This window comes from Heptranchias perlo, chromosome 5 (assembly GCF_035084215.1).
Source record: "Heptranchias perlo isolate sHepPer1 chromosome 5, sHepPer1.hap1, whole genome shotgun sequence".
Lineage (NCBI taxonomy): Eukaryota > Metazoa > Chordata > Chondrichthyes > Hexanchiformes > Hexanchidae > Heptranchias > Heptranchias perlo.
In genome coordinates this window covers 58,185,991-58,203,526 of record NC_090329.1, presented here as the reverse complement: position 1 = coordinate 58,203,526, position 17,536 = coordinate 58,185,991, and the positions used below count along the sequence as shown (strand labels likewise).

At 43.1% G+C, this 17,536-nt stretch overlaps 1 protein-coding gene across 2 annotated transcripts in view; it reads right to left on the bottom strand.

The window, feature by feature from the left end:
- Positions 1–17,536, bottom strand: part of gtf3c2 (general transcription factor IIIC, polypeptide 2, beta) — a 148,272-nt gene that overhangs the window by 60,778 nt on the left and 69,958 nt on the right. For both annotated transcript variants that reach the window (XR_010962901.1, XM_067984439.1), the window contains exons 10-11: positions 1,827–1,858; positions 1,531–1,660 (exon numbers count right to left, since the gene is read on the bottom strand). Coding sequence is in view for 1 of the 2 variants with exons in the window: in XM_067984439.1 (XP_067840540.1) it covers positions 1,531–1,660; positions 1,827–1,858 (162 nt within the window). In the remaining variant the exon portion in view is untranslated. The remainder of the gene's footprint in view (positions 1–1,530; positions 1,661–1,826; positions 1,859–17,536) is intronic.

The following is a 17,536-nucleotide window of genomic DNA, read 5'->3' as shown; positions in this document are numbered from 1 at the left end:
TTTGCTTGAGTTCTTTGAGGACATAACGTACAGGGTGGATAAAGGGGAACCAGTGGACGTAGTGTATTTAGACTTCCAGAAGGCATTCGACAAGGTGCCACATAAAAGATTATTGCTCAAGATAAAGAATCACTGGATTGGGGGTAATATTCTGGCATGGGTGGAGGATTGGTTATCAAACAGGAAGCAGAGAGTTGGGATAAACGGTTCATTCTCGGACTGGCAACCAGTCGCCAGTGGTGTTCCGCAGGGGTCGGTGCTGGGTCCCCAACTCTTTACAATCTATATTAACGATTTGGAGGAGGGGACCAAGTGTAACATATCAAAGTTTGCAGATGATACAAAGATGGGAGGGAAAGTGGAGAGTGAGGAGGACATAAAAAACCTACAGGGGGATATAGACAGGCTGGGTGAGTGGGCGGAGATTTGGCAAATGCAATACAATATTGGAAAATGTGAGGTTATGCACTTTGGCAGGAAAAATCAGAGAGCAAGTTATTATCTTAAAGGCGAGAAACTGGAAAGTACTGCAGTACAAAGGGATCTGGGGGTCCTATTGCAAGAAGATCAAAAAGTTAGTATGCAGGTGCAGCAAGTGATCAAGAAGGCCAACGGAATGTTGGCTTTTATTGCTCGGGGGATAGAATATAAAAACAGGGAGGTATTGCTGCAGTTATATAAGGTATTGGTGAGACCGCACCTGGAATACTGCATACAGTTTTGGTCTCCATACTTAAGAAAAGACATACTTGCTCTCGAGGCAGTACAAAGAAGGTTCACTCAGTTAATCCTGGGGATGAGGGGGCGGACATATGGGGAGAGGTTGAGTAGTTTGGGACTCTACTCATTGGAGTTCAGAAGAATGAGAGGCGATCTTATTGAAACATATAAGATTGTGAAGGGACTTGATCAGGTGGATGCGGTAAGGATGTTCCCAAGGATGGGTGAAACTAGAACCAGGGGGCATAATCTTAGAATAAGGGGCTGCTCTTTCAAAACTGAGATGAGGAGAAACTTCTTCACTCAGAGGGTGGTGGGTCTGTGGAATTTGCTGCCCCAGGTAGCTGTGGAAGCTACATCATTAAATAAATTTAAAACAGAAATAGACAGTTTCCTAGAAGTAAAGGGAATTAGGGGTTACGGGGAGCGGGCAGGAAATTGGACATGAATTTAGATTTGAGGTTAGGATCAGATCAGCCATGATCTTATTGAATGGCGGAGCAGGCTCGAGGGGCCGATTGGCCTACTCCTGCGGCTATTTCGTATAACCACTTACTGTGGTACAAACATGGGTACAAGGCTGTTAGATGTGATACAGTTGTTATGCACGACTATGAGGTTAGTATAGTGGTCTGAACAGGCAATTAATAATAGCTTAAAAAAGATGCATAAACATCACGCTATTGCTTGACTTAAAATCACAAACAGTAAAGGAACAGACAGGCACCGCAAGTCAGATTAAACAGTAGAGATTTAATTGCTGGGGTAAGGGAAGTGATTTGAAGTTTCACAACTCAAACTGCTACATACCATCGTAAAAGCCTGCTGCCAAATATTCATGTTCCTCAGAGGGCATCCAGTCAAGGCAGAAACATTGGCCACATTGTGATGAACCACTAAACTGAACTGATCCAATCTCCAGAATTACATTACATTGCACCTGCAAAGCAAAATGACATTTTTTGCAATTGGTTTTAATTAATCAACATTTTACAAGTAAGCTAAATTTATGTATTATTTCAGAATAATAATTTAGTAGCCAACTTGTCATTTTAGATACATTTTAATCCCTCTTCTAGGTAAATTATTTAATTAAATGAACTTACCTTGCATATGATTGGTCCTTGAACAGATGAGGCTATAAAAATGAAAAACAAGTCTATTCATAAAAAGAATATTTGACAAGCTGACAAACATCAGGAAGAACTGTATTTCTTGCATTTTGTTTCTGAGCCATGTAAACATATTTTAAACTAGACTGTACCACTTGTATGGCCTTTATTCATAGATTAAGAAAATAATATTCTATATACATATGAAAATAAAATATATGTTCTAACTGGTACTAGTACCACCATAGGTGTGGTTCAATTTGGCAATTTTGGCTTCTGCCCACTTCAGTCTTATTCTTTTGGAAATATTTCACCAACTTTGTTCACCAAAAATTTTTTTGGTTAAGTGCTACTTTTAAACTAATATATCTCAAATTACTTATTTCCTGGAATTTTCCACATCACACTAATCTTTGGAAATTTGGTTGAATTTACATACATCTTCACATGGGTTTTTCAATACCACTCCTTTAGTCAATTTAATTTTGGTGCCTAAAGAAACTAAACTAATTTTATGTATTACTTCAATAACCTTTGCAGTTCATTGCCAACAAAACATGATCTGCACTGTATCTTTCCTTTAAAAAGATTATTTTTCCCCATAAGGTGGACTCTGTATAGCTCAAGGGGCTCTTTTCTGGTTAAGTGGTAAATATGAACAATTTTAACTAATTTCCCATTGGCTAGCTTAACATATTGCTGGCTGTAAATTAAGCAGATCAGCATATTGGATATTACTGGCTCCGCAGTAAATTAATGCAATTAACAGGTTACCATCTAAAGCACCTTCACTTAACACTGGGTCTATGACTGTTAAGCTTCATTGCCAACAGCAAGAACTGTGAAAAATCTGTCCATTGAAACAGATTAAAATTTTTATATTTCTGAAAAATTTATTAACACTAGTGGATCTCCCATTGTGTGACTCACATTATGGTGTTTTAATGACAGAAGTATCAAATCATATAATGCAGAACATATAATTTTGCTGCTAAGATGGAGCAGTAATTAAACTAGTTTGTCTTTTAAGGCCAGAAAGCTTAACTTTATAAGTAAACACAGTCTGTGGTCACTCAGATTTCAATTGTCATTTGGTTAAGGAATTTTGCGGATTCGACTACGTTGAAGAGTTTCAGGTAACAGCTCAGATGCACCCAGCATTTTAAGATTGGTTTGCATGCATGATGTCCGACGGTCGATGTACCATTTTTAATTTATATATAGTGGATCTCCTATGTCATTGCTGTTGTAAGTTGTATGATATGCTGCTTCACAAGGACAGAAGTGCTGTACCATGTAGTGCACAATATTAGATTCCTGCCAAACTGCAGTTATGTTCCTTTATGGCCACAAAAATCTATTTGTTAAGTAAACACAACTTCTAGTCAATCTGAGTTTAATTGTTTGGTGAGGTAACTCTGCAGATTAGAAAGGGATTGGAAGTTGCAGGCTGCATATCATAAGCAACCAGGCTGCAGGTCAGACACCCCCAACATTAAGTGACTGGCGTTCTTTCTCTGTTACAGATGCCAAACCATCTTAAAAGAAAATGTGATGGACAAAACACATGCTAGAATTATTATATATAATCTATTATGTATCAAAAACAAATGGGGCGATTTTAATCTTACCTGCCCAGCAGAAGCAGTTCCCAATTGTAATCACGCTATCTAATGTGTTTGGAAGGAAAGGAGGACCTACGGAGATCAGGCTGCACAAGAGACGGAAGCTGGGTCAGAAGACCTGATGGCACCAAGTTATGTGAATGCCTGACTAACTGTAATTGTTACGCTTTGGAGTTCTTCAGCCATTCTTTCACAAAAAGACTTGGACATAAGGGATTTTTTGTGTGTTTTCAACAGAAGCTTGCCTGAAAGGGAGCTGTTCCTCAGACAGCCCCCATTCTGATCTGGCCATCCATAGGCATCCAGAGGTGATTTAAATGCAGGATGGGGAGTTGTTATGCACAGATCCCCAACAATGGCCAATTCATTAGCCATTCAGGAAGAAATATGGGGCCGCTGCACCCCAACCGAGAGGCCTGAAAGTTGGCCTTGGGACTCTAACATTTTATGCCTGGGCTACCGGTGCCCGTTGCGCCTCCACAGGCGGCTCGCAGATCTGAAAAGCACGAATGTCATGCCGCAAGCATTGCGGCAGTAGCCCGAAGGCAAGTCCGGGGGGGATTACAGCGGGCAATGGCGGGGGCAATCGCGAGCATTGTGGAGTTAGAGGGACACTCCTGCTCCTCTTGGCTCTTACAGGAAAGATTTTGTAAAAATTTGCATTAAAAAAAAACTTATTTTTAGTTGGTGGCCATTGAACAATCCTGATAGAGACAATTTCTGTAAGGGGACCTAAAAAAGGCAATAGGCCCCTGATTTACATATCTAAAGAATCTAATGCCTGTTTTAGGTGGCCGCCAGAGACACCTGAAAAATGGCACGACCCATTTCAGGTTAGACGTTTTTCAGGCGTCCTTAGGCTCAGGATGTTGGTCCCTGAAACTGGGCCTCACTCCATCCATGGGCGTAAAACGGACGCAATGAGGTCCAATTTCTACCCCCTAGCTCTTCTAATCATAGAAAATTTATGGCACAGGAGGCCGCCATTCAGCCAGTCGTGTCCATGCCGGCCGAAAATGAGCCACCCAGCCTAATCCCACTTTCCAGCACTTGTCGCCTTGTAGGTTATGGCACTTCAGGTGCATATCCAGGTACTTTTTAAATGAGTTCAGGGTTTCTGCCTCTACCACCCTTTCAGGCAGTGAGCTCCAGATCCCTACCACCCTCTGGGTTAAAACATTTTTCCTCAGCTCCCCTCTAATCCTTCTACCAATCACTTTAAATCTACGCCCCCTGGTTATTGACCTCTCAGCTGAGGGAAATAGGTCTTCCCTATCCACTCTATCTGGGCCCCTCATAATTTTATACACCTCAATTAAATCTCTCCTCAGCCTCCTCTGTTCCAAAGAAAACAACTCCAGCCTATCCAATCTTTCCTCATAGCTAAAATTCTCCAGTCCTGGCAACATCCTCGTAAATCTCCTCTGTACCCTCTCTAGTGCAATCACATCTTTCCTGTAATGGGGTGACCAGAACTGTAAGGAGTCTTACAACACCAGGTTATAGTCCAACTGTTGGACTATAACCTGGTGTTGTAAGACTCCTTACATTTGTCCACCCCAGTCCATCACCAGCATCTCCACACCAGAACTGTACGCAGTGCTCAAGCTGTGGCCTAACCAGCGTTTTATACAGTTCTAGCATAACCTCCCTGCTCCTATATTCTATGCCTCGGCTAATAAAGGAAAGTATTCCATAGGCCTTCTCAACCACGTTATCTCACAACCCAAAGTATTCACCGTGGGTCGGGGGAAGAGAGACTTTTTAAAAATTAGTACACAGGCAGGAGAAGGAAGTCACAATACACAAATTTAATCAGAAAATCAGGAAAAAATGCCTTCCTAAACTTCACTCTCCAATATGAACTCTTATCTTCCAAACTGTCAGTAGTCACAAATGCAGTGGGGGGGAAGGGGGAAGGGAGAACAAGGGAATAAGTGTCTTTGCCCTAGTTACCACCACAACAGTTGACGCTAACGGACTGTTAAAGGCAGTGTACGATACATGCACAAGCTTTTGACCTGGAGGCCTCTGCAGCTTACACAACTTTTTAAGTTAGAATACAGACTATGTAAGTCTTCCTCTTTCCTTTTGAGTTAACACGGTTAAAAAGAAAATACTCATTTTACAGTAAGCAATATTGGTACTGCCTTTTAACAGCCAAACACACCTCTCCACTGGGAACTTGATTAAACGAGTCAACCTTATTGCACACACAAAATCAATTATCTAGGCACCAACACCAAGCAGCGAAAGGTAAATACTCCCAAGTGTCTGATTTCTATTTATTACAGTTCTCCAGATGAAGCCACAAGCAAATGGTAGCGAATAAATCTCAAGAGTATTCATGTTGCATACTATACGGCTTTGAAGCTGGCCTGAATTTTGTAATTACAATTGCACTGTAAACCTCAAGAGAAAATTGCCTACCAAATTGATGATAAAAGATTCTTAACATTAATTAACCTTCCAGGACCCTTTTCAGGAGCTCTTATCTTTCCAGCCACAACTCACTCTACAAATAGCACTGCCACAGATTTTGCAGGTAAATGATGAGAAAGTATAAATAATGTAATGTAATCAGAAAACACTGAAAGGGAAAAGGCAGAGACCAAATAACATTTTATAGCACAACTGACTGTTGAATGCAATCCAAAATTAAAATGTATTTAAAAATATATATTTTTTTAAACTAATTTTCCCCTCTCTTGAAGGTGCGGACTCTTTGCTGGGATCCAGCACTGTTGGTATGAGTCACCTTCTACTACCTTTTACAGTGGCCATTATTCATGTATAAGCTTGGACAGTGAGTGTTGGCAGACTATTCAATTGTGGGGGGGTCACAGCTAAGCTCAATTTATCTTTGCCTGACATCAACTCACACAAAAAGCAATTTGGAGCAGGAATTGGACAATATTTCCTTCCCTAATCCAGGAGTACCAAGACTAACTTAGCACCCCTCCTGCTGCTCCAGCTGAACTCAGCTAACACCCCACAGGCATTAACGCCGACTTTCATTACTACGAGTCTTATGAATATGACCATTCCTGCCCTATCCACTGATAGTTTACGTTCTTGCAATACTTGATAGACAACTGCAGTACATGATCTGAGCATGCGCAAGTCTTTTTTGCGCATTTCTTATGTTGCCTGCAATCAAACACGCCTGTAACACGCCTTAGCCAACCATCACTACTAATTGAGCCCTGTCAGCTACCACTGGCCTAATCGCAAGTTTGTTTTAGACATTACAGGTCTGAGGTGGGATTAACTACACATTTTAATGTTGTTCTGGCCTGGCAGCCTGTGCTATGGAGAAGCGCTGTGAAAATGAGTTCAGTATCATGCTGGGACAGGATACAGAAAGAGGGAGGAACCTGGATGCAGGACTTACTGGTTTGGCATCTCAGTTCTGCTCCCTTACTACCGCATGCAATTCAGCACAGACTGGAAATCCAACCTGGGACTTTCCTATGGTGTATAACTCAGTTAATTACTGGATGAAGTCACTGAGCACAATATTTTGAATTGCGAAAAGCATTTTATTTATATAATGGTATTAATCTCCTGTGGTATTGCACGTGGGGAGTAAAGACAAAGTGCAGTGTTCAGGTCAAATAGGGTCAGAGGATGGGGGGAGTGGTGTTGTTAATATTACTGCTCAGTTGGAGGAGACAGGTATTTTCTGCTAGGCAGGGTGGGGCTCCAATAATCCAGCTCAGTTTGAGCAAGTGTGGGGTGGGGGGGGGGGGGGGGGCTTCCAATTTTGCTGCTCAGTGGGGCCTGTTGGATGTATTGTCCTGTTCCGGGATCAAAATGAAGAAATTCAGTGCTGGGGAATGGCACACTTTTTCTCTTTTGACAAACTGTGACCACCAAGCACTCTCTGGTTAGGTTTACCATGGGCCATCTGTACAGCAGAGGCACGTTCACTATGACCCAACAATGTGTTTTTATCCATGTCCTTCAATTTTTGCATGTTCTCTTAACAGAAGTCAACTTACAGTTCATTATTAAGCTCCTCACATAACAAATGGTAGTAGTTCAGAATGACATCATTTACAGTGAGGCACAAATCATCAAGATTAAATTAATAGAAGACTTGAGACAAATTTAGCTGAAGGACAAGGCTTTATGATATACAGTAACCTTGAATGACAAAAATTAAAACATCAAAATACTGAAAACTATATTGGATTTCAATCCTATTTATTAAAACCATAAAACAATGTGCCCCCACCAAATCTATCTGTTTTGCTGCTTTCTCAAATCAATATGGTCAACTGAATCACAGGCATTTCCATGGCTGTTGTCAATTCTGCTTTGCACTGGTTGACAACAGCTATGCCTTGTGTGTCAGAATTGATCTCCCTAGTTTATATTTCTTTACAACACTCAGTTTCTCCCTCCCACTAAAAAAGCTGCTCAGTCTTATTTAGGTTTAAGTATGCTAAGACAAGAAAAGCCTACGCCAGGGTTGAGCCAATTCTTCACTTGTGGCTCAGCATTAGGAAAAGTTAGAAACCAAGAACAAGTTTGGTTGGAAGCAGCCTGTGAAACCTATAGGTTCTGAAAGATCAATTTCATATATGTTTTCATGGACTAAAAGGACCTTGGAAACATTCATTAAGTCAAAAGTCTATTCGATGTACATAAAACATATTGAGCAAGCTTGCTGCCAAATCAACATAAAATCCTTGAAGGTGGCAAGACAAGTAGAGAAGGCTGTTAAAAAAGCATATGGGATCATAGAATCATAGAATCATAGAAGTTACAACATGGAAACAGGCCCTTCGGCCCAACATGTCCATGTCGCCCAGTTTATACCACTAAGCTAGTCCCAATTGCCTGCACTTGGCCCATATCCCTCGATACCCATCTTCCCCATGTAACTGTCCAAATGCTTTTTAAAAGACAAAATTGTACCCGCCTCTACTACTGCCTCTGGCAGCTCGTTCCAGACACTCACCACCCTTTGAGTGAAAAAATTGCCCCTCTGGATCCTTTTGTATCTCTCCCCTCTCACCTTAAATCTGTGCCCCCTCGTTATAGACTCCCCTACCTTTGGGAAAAGATTTTGACTATCGACCTTATCTATGCCCCTCATTATTTTATAGACTTCTATAAGATCACCCCTTAACCTCCTACTCTCCAGGGAATAAAGTCCCAGTCTGTCTAACCTCTCCCTGTAAGTCAAACCATCAAGTCCCGGTAGCATCCTAGTAAATCTTTTCTGCACTCTTTCTAGTTTAATAATATCCTTTCTATAATAGGGTGACCAGAACTGTACACAGTACTCCAAGTGTGGCCTCACCAATGCCCTGTACAACTTCAACAAGACATCCCAACTCCTGCATTCAATGTTCTGACCAATGAAACCAAGCATGCTGAATGCCTTCTTCACCACCCTATCCACCTGTGACTCCACTTTCAAGGAGCTATGAATCTGTACTCCGAGATCTCTTTGTTCTATAACTCTCCCCAACGCCCTACCATTAACGGAGTAGGTCCTGGCCCGATTCGATCTACCAAAATGCATCACCTCACATTTATCTAAATTAAACTCCATCTGCCATTCATCGGCCCACTGGCCCAATTTATCAAGATCCCGTTGCAATCCTAGATAACCTTCTTCACTGTCCACAATGCCACCAATCTTGGTGTCATCTGCAAACTTACTAACCATGCCTCCTAAATTCTCATCCAAATCATTAATATAAATAACAAATAACAGCGGACCCAGCACCGATCCCTGAGGCACACCGCTGGACACAGGCATCCAGTTTGAAAAACAACCCTCGACAACCACCCTCTGTCTTCTGTCGTCAAGCCAATTTTGTATCCAATTGGCTACCTCACCTTGGATCCCATGAGATTTAACCTTATGTAACAACCTACCATGCGGTACCTTGTCAAATGCTTTGCTGAAGTCCATGTAGACCACGTCTACTGCACAGCCCTCATCTATCTTCTTGGTTACCCCTTCAAAAAACTCAATCAAATTCGTGAGACATGATTTTCCTCTCACAAAACCATGCTGACTGTTCCTAATTAGTCCCTGCCTCTCCAAATGCCTGTAGATTCTGTCCCTCAGAATACCCTCTAACAACTTACCCACTACAGATGTCAGGCTCACTGGTCTGTAGTTCCCAGGCTTTTCCCTGCCGCCCTTCTTAAACAAAGGCACAACATTTGCTACCCTCCAATCTTCAGGCACCTCACCTGTAGCGGTGGATGATTCAAATATCTCTGCTAGGGGACCCGCAATTTCCTCCCTAACCTCCCATAACGTCCTGGGATACATTTCATCAGGTCCCGGAGATTTATCTACCTTGATGCGCGTTAAGACTTCCAGCACCTCCCTCTCTGTAATATGTACACTCCTCAAGACATCACTATTTATTTCCCCAAGTTCCCTAACATCCATGCCTTTCTCAACCGTAAATACCGATGTGAAATATTCATTCAGGATCTCACCCATCTCTTGTGGTTCCGCACATAGATGACCTTGTTGATCCTTAAGAGGCCCTACTCTCTCCCTAGTTACCCTTTTGCCCTTTATGTATTTGTAGAAGCTCTTTGGATTCACCTTTGCCTGATCTGCCAAAGCAATCTCATATCCCCTTTTTGCCCTCCTGATTTCTCTCTTAACTCTACTCCGGCAATCTCTATACTCTTCAAGGGATCCACTTGATCCCAGCTGCCTATGCATGTCATATGCCTCCTTCTTATTTTTGACTAGTGCCTCAATCTCCCGAGTCATCCAAGGTTCCCTACTTCTACCAGCCTTGCCCTTCACTTTATAAGGAATGTGCTTACCCTGAACCCTGGTTAACACACTTTTGAAAGCCTCCCACTTACCAGACGTCCCTTTGCCTGCCAACAGACTCTCCCAATCAACTTCTGAAAGTTCCTGTCTAATACCATCAAAATTGGCCTTTCCCCAATTTAGAATTTTAACTTTTGGGCCAGACCTATCCTTCTCCATAGCTATCTTAAAACTAATGGAATTATGATCACTGGTCCCAAAGTGATCCCTCACTAACACTTCTGTCACCTGCCCTTCCTTATTTCCCAAGAGGAGGTCAAGTTTTGCCCCCTCTCTAGTCGGGCCATCCACATACTGAATGAGAAATTCCTCCTGAATACACTCAACAAATTTCTCTCCATCCAAGCCCCTAATGCTATGGCTGTCCCAGTCAATGTTGGGAAAGTTAAAGTCCCCTACTATTACCACCCTATTTTTCTTGCAGCTGTCTGTAATCTCCTTACATATTTGCTCCTCAATTTCCCGTTGACTATTTGGGGGTCTGTAGTACAATCCTATCAAAGTGATCTCTCCCTTCTTATTTTTCAGTTCTACCCATATGGACTCAGTGGGCGAACCCTCGGATATATCCCCTCTCACTACTGCCGTGATGTTCTCCCTAATCAAGAACGCAACTCCCCCTCCTCTCTTACCTCCTGCTCTATCTTTCCTATAGCATCTGTACCCTGGAACATTGAGCTGCCAGTCCTGCCCCTCCCTTAGCCATGTTTCAGTAATAGCTATAACATCCCAGTCCCATGTACCCATCCATGCCCTGAGTTCATCTGCCTTGCCCATCAGACTTCTTGCATTGAAATAAATGCAGTTTAATCTAGTCTTCCCTTGGTCTTTGCCCTGCTTTCTCAGACCATCTGTCCGGTCATGTTCTGTACACTCTCCCTTACTGCCTTTTGTTTCTGTCACCACTTTATTTCCCACTGACTTCCTGCATCGGTTCCCATCCCCCTGCCACATTAGTTTAAACCCTCCCCAACAGCACTAGCAAACACTCCCCCTAGGACATTGGTTCCAGTCCTGCCCAGATGCAGACCGTCCAATTTGTACTGGTCCCACCTCCCCCAGAACCGGTTCCAATGGCCCAGGAATTTGAATCCCTCCCTCTTGCACCATCTCTCAAGCCACGTATTCATCTTAGCTATCCTGTCATTCCTACTCTGACTAGCCCGTGGCACTGGTAGCAATCCTGAGATTACTACCTTTGAGGTCCTACTCTTTAGTTTAACTCCTAACTCCCTAAATTCAGCTTGTAGGACCTCATCCTGTTTTTTACCTATATCGTTGGTGCCTATATGCACCACGACAACTGGCTGTTCACCCTCCCCCTCCAGAATGTCCTGCAGCCGCTCCGAGACATCCTTGACCCTTGGGCTTTATAAATAGAGGCATGGAGTACAAAAGCAAGGTTGTTATGCTAAACTTTTATAAAACACTGGCTAGGTCACAGCTGGAGTATTGTGTTCAATTCTGGGCACCACACTTTAGGAAGGATGTCAAAGCCTTAGAGAGGGTGCAGAAGAGATTTACTAGAATGGTACCAGGGTTGAGTGACTTCAGTTATGTGGAGAAAGTGGAGTTGTTTTCCATAGACACTGAGAAGGTTAAGGGGAGATTTGATAGAGGTGTTCAAAATAATGAACAGTTTTGATAGAGTAAATGAGGAGAAACTGTTTTCAGTGGCAGAAGGGTCGGTAACCGGAAGACACAGATTTAAGGTGATCGGCAAAAGAGCCAGAGGCGACATGAGAAAACTTTTTTTAAACTCAGCGAGTTGTAATGGTCTGGAATGCACTGCCTGAAAGGGTAGTGGAAGCAGATTCAATAGTAACTTTCAAAAAGGAATTGAATAAATACTTGAAGGGAAAAAATTCACAGGGGAAGAGCAAGGGACTAAATGGATAGCTCTTTCAAAGTGCCAGCACAGACACAATGAGCCGAATGGCCTTTTCCCGTGCTGTACCTACTGTGATACTAAAAGAGGAGGACACTTATATTCTTTTTATTCCCCAGTGGACCAGTTTCTTGGGATTTCACGGTGGTGGATTTTGATAATTATACATTAGAAGTCCATAAGCCTTTTATTACATTTTCTTTGTTTCCAAACACTAATCGTGATTCAGTGGTATTTTATGACAGCAAGTCTGTACGTGCATGTGCATTGGACACTATCTCCATATAGCTCCAGCAGCAGAAATGGTATTTATAAATTTGAAACTAGTTCAGTTGGAATAAACCAAGGGAAATTAAACAAGACTTAATATCATGGGCTCCCTGACGCACTGAGCTAGGAAACAGTCTGTCCATTAAATGGATGAGTTCAGAATGTCCAATGTTGGATTGGTTGAAATCCCCAATCATTACGATATTGTTTATCTCACTGACTGTCTAATCTCATTATAAAGTTCTGGTTATTTTGGTCTGAAGGTTCTACAACAAGCCCAACATACTGTCTTGGCCCTCTTCTCATTACATACATCTCATCAGCGAATTTCATACCACTACTTTTCATGCAAAGCTGGCTTCACTATCTTAAGCTTCCATGATGTGGAGATGCCGGTGATGGACTGGGGTTGACAATTGTAAACAATTTTACAACACCAAGTTATAGTCCAACAATTTTATTTTAAAATCCACAAGCTTTCGGAGGCTTCCTCCTTCCTCAGGTGAATGTGGAACTGAAATCCTCGAACCTATCTCATTTATAAATCACAGAACAATGCCTGGTGATTAGAGAGTCTTTTCAACTGCCCGTTGCCAAGGCAACCAAAGTGTTCAGACAGATAGGTGTTACCTACAGGCCCACCGAATATACAAACGGCCAGAACTAAAAAAACAGATGATGTGGAGATGCCAATTAAAAAAAGAGCGAGAGAGGTGGAAACATAGAAACATCCGGAAGGAAAAGACAGCAATTGACCCGTTATATTAAAAACAGATAACATTTGTTCGCTGGTGGGGTAACGTGTAGCGTGACATGAACCCAAGATCCCGGTTGAGGTCGTCCTCATGGGTGCGGAACTTGGCTATCAATTTCTGCTCGACAATTTTGCGTTGTCGAGTGTCTTGAAGGCCGCCTTGGAGTACGCTTACCCGAAGGTCGGTGGCTGAATGTCCTTGACTGCTGAAGTGTTCCCCGACTGGGAGGGAACCCTCCTGTCTGGCGATTGTTGCGCGGTGTCCGTTCATCCGTTGTCGCAGCGTTTGCATGGTCTCGCCAATGTACCATGCTCTGGGGCATCCTTTCCTGCAACGTATGAGGTAGACAACGTTGGCCGAGTCACAGGAGTATGAACCATGCACCTGGTGGGTGGTGTCCTCTCGTGTGATGGTGGTATCTGTATCGATGATCTGGCATGTCTTGCAGAGGTTACCGTGGCGTACTCCAAGGCGGCCTTCGAGACACTCGACAACGCAAAATCGTCGAGCAGAAATTGATAGCCAAGTTCCGCACCCATGAGGACGGCCTCAACCGGGATCTTGGGTTCATGTCACGCTACACGTTACCCCACCAGCGAACAAATGTTATCTGTTTTTAATATAACGGGTCAATTGCTGTCTTTTCCTTCCGGATGTTTCTATGTTTCCACCTCTCTCGCTCTGTTTTTTTAATTGGCATCTCCACATCATCTGTTTTTTTAGTTCTGGCCGTTTGTATATTCGGTGGGCCTGTAGGTAACACCTATCTGTCTGAACACTTTGGTTGCCTTGGCAACGGGCAGTTGAAAAGACTCTCTGTAATCACCAGGCATTGTTCTGTGATTTATAAATGCGATAGGTTCGTGGATTTCAGTTCCACATTCACCTGAGGAAGGAGGAAGCCTCCGAAAGCTTGTGGATTTTAAAATAAAATTGTTGGACTATAACTTGGTGTTGTAAAATTGTTTACAATTAAGCTTCCATATATGATAACTTTCATACCCCGTCCTTCCTGAACGTCCCCTGCCCTTGTAAAATATTTTTGTCATCAGCCATGCCTCTAGTTCAACCACTTCATTTCTAATGCTTCTGAACTTCATATATAGGGGCAGAAATTCTTTTAGGCTCATATTCAGACCTGAAATGGTTGCTGTGCACGAAGCGCGTACCCCAACAGGGAGACCCGAGGCACGCCTGAAATTGGGCCTTGGGCTCAGCGACATTATTTGGGTAAGTTGCTGGTGCCCATCGTGCCTGCACAGACAGCTTGCCCATTTTATGCATGTGGACATCGCCTAAGGTGACTGCTGCGAATCCCAGCACAATGTAGGGCTGTGAACTCTGGTTGGAGGTATTCCTTGAGGTTTGATCACATGACATCTGGAAATATTATTGCATTTACCTTATAAAGTGTGAAGTGATGCATTTTGAAAGGAAGAATAAGAGGCAATATAAATTAAATAGTACAATTTTAAAGGGGGTGCAGGAACAGAGTGATCTGGGGGTTCACATACACAAATCTTTGAAGATGGCAGGACAAGTTGTTAAGGCTGTTAAAAAAGCACATGGAATCCTGGGCTTTATAAACGGAGGCATAGAAATCAAAAGCAAGGAAGTTATATTGAACCTTTATAAAACACTGGTTTAGCCCCAGCTGGAGTATTGTGTCCAATTCTGGGCATAACACTTTAGGAAGGATGTCAAGGCCTTGGAGAGGGTGCAGATTTACTAGAATGGTACCTGGGATGAGGGACTTCAGTTACGTGGAGAGACTGGAGTAGTGGGGGTTGTTCTCCTTAGAGCAAAGAAGGTTATGGGGAGATTTAAAGGAGATGTTCAAAATTATGAAGAGTTTTGAGTAGTGAAGAGTAAATAAGGAGAAACTGTTTAGGAGGGTCAATAACCAGAGGACACAGATTTAAGATAATTGGCAAAAGAACCAGAGGGGAGATGAGGAGAAATTTCTTTACGCTTTGAGTTGTTATGATCTGAAATGGACTGTTTGAAAGTGTGGTGGAAGCAGATTCAATAGTAACTTTCAAAAGGAAATTGGATATATACTTGAAAAGGAAAAATTTGCAGGGCGATGGGGAAAGAACAGGGGAGTGGGGCTCATTAGACAGCTCTTTCTGGAGCTGGCACAGGCAGGATGGGCTGAATGGCCCCCTTCTATGTGTGATTCTATAATTCTAGGTTGGATCTCCTGTCGTTGAGAATCTTTGCTCGTGGTTTCACGCCTGCAGCTGTTGTACAAGAAGTTCCGAGATCCAGAAGACCACCCGTAAGATAGTGAAGAGGGGAAACTTCTACCAATAACTAATAGTAACTTACTGAAATTGTACAGATAACTGGTACACTCAGTAATACTGGTAACACTCAGATTTCCCTTATGAACAATAGTAATATAATAAGTTACTGATAATAATAGGTGTAACTCCCCAATATCCTACCTGTAATTTGTAATAATCCTATAACCCGCTGATATTCATCCTGAAACCACTGCCAGAATTCCCCTTCACTGCACAAGGTGCGGTCAGGCTCCCCAGTCAATGCCACTTTAAACAGGCCTCACCTCTATCCCCATCTCCTTGGACGCTGGTTCAGACACAGGTTCTGTGCGAAGGTAACAACTTTGAACTGGGAGCCTCAGTCAGAGCCGATATGTACTTGTACCTCACAAATCAAAACCGTCCAGCGCAGACCGACCTGAACCAAACTGAGATATCGCACAAAGGCAGCAGAATTGGTGTTTGGGGCACTTTGCACAGGGCACATCGTCCTAAACTGCTCAGTGTAAGAATATTGAAAATGGGAAAAAATTGACATCTTTTTCTTAAAGCTACTAACCATCATGCTCTGCAGGCTGTGCTGCGAATTTTGCTGAGCGTGTGGCTTATTTTACTGAATTGCAAACTGTTAACCTTTGACTAGTGACTGACCCTTGCCGAGATACCTAGACAGTGTTTCCTTGAAAATTGAGCTTGTGGTTAAATGAGTAATGTTGAAACAAAGGAATCATCTGAAATTCTTTGAAAAACAACTTTGTTAACCTAGAAGGGTCTTATGAGTGTTGTTCCATATATGGTGTGGGTTTCCTGCCAAGGGGGAGATAAAAACCCAACGTCTTTTGAGCTCAGAGCAAAGGAATCAGCGAAGACCAGCAGCTGTCGAAAGAACACTTAGTTGTCTGAAGACGACACCACCGTCAAAAGAACATCTGACTATCAGAAGATTACCTCACTGTGGGAAAACTCAAAACGACCACGCCGCCAACTTAATTACGAACTCTGCCCAGAGATCAAACAGGGTAATATTGTTTTGATCTTTGTTGTCTAAATATTTGATACCTTTACGTTTGATTTGACTATTAATAAATGAAACAATGATTACCAATTGGTGTCACCTCCGAATTTGTTATATCAGCACCAACATATCGAAACCACTCTCTGAGCTCAGACTTAATAACGTTGCTGCTGCTCCAGGGTCTGCTGAAAATGCTGTTCCCACACCCACCCCAGTCTCCCTCTCTCTCCTCGTCTGAGCCCCAAAATCCCATTCTCCCTCTCCCCCCAACAAGGCCCCATCCCCAAGCCTCATCTCTGACTCCCCCATCCCATCTCCCTCTCACCTGACCCCCCCCCCCCCCCCCCCCCCAGTCAGCTTTCACTCTCCCAATTTTCACATCGTTCACCTGACGAAGGAGGAAGCCTCCGAAAGCTTGTGAATTTAAAATAAAATTGCTGGACTATAACTTGGTGTTGTAAAATTGTTCACAATTGTCAACCCCAGTTCATCACCGGCATCTCCACATAATAAAGGAGAGTTTTCATGGAATGATAGAAATTACAGCACAGGAGGAGGCCATCTGGCCCCCACTGCCCCTGTGCCGGTGCTGCCATTCTCTCCTGTAACCCCATTCCCTTTTAAATTATGTTCCAGTCTCTCAATAGCCACGTGGTGAAGCATCCCATGGTCTAATAGCCCTCTGTTCAAAAACCTTCCTTCTCCTTTCCCCCTTGGTTCTTCCAGTGTGAATCCTCAATTTCTGTCCCCTTATTTCCCATTCGTCCACCAGTAGAAACAATCTTTCACTATTTAGCCACAGTAAAGTCCCCAGTTTCACTCACCCGTTTACTGGCTGCTCCTCTCTGTGCTGCTCCCACTCACCACGTTGCTGCTGCTCCAGGGTCTGCTGAAAATGCTGTTCCCACACCCACCCCAGTCTCCCTCTCTCTCCTCGTCTGAGCCCCAAAATCCCATTCTCCCTCTCCCCCCCAACAAGGCCCCATCCCCAAGCCTCATCTCTGACTCCCCCATCCCATCTCCCTCTCACCTGA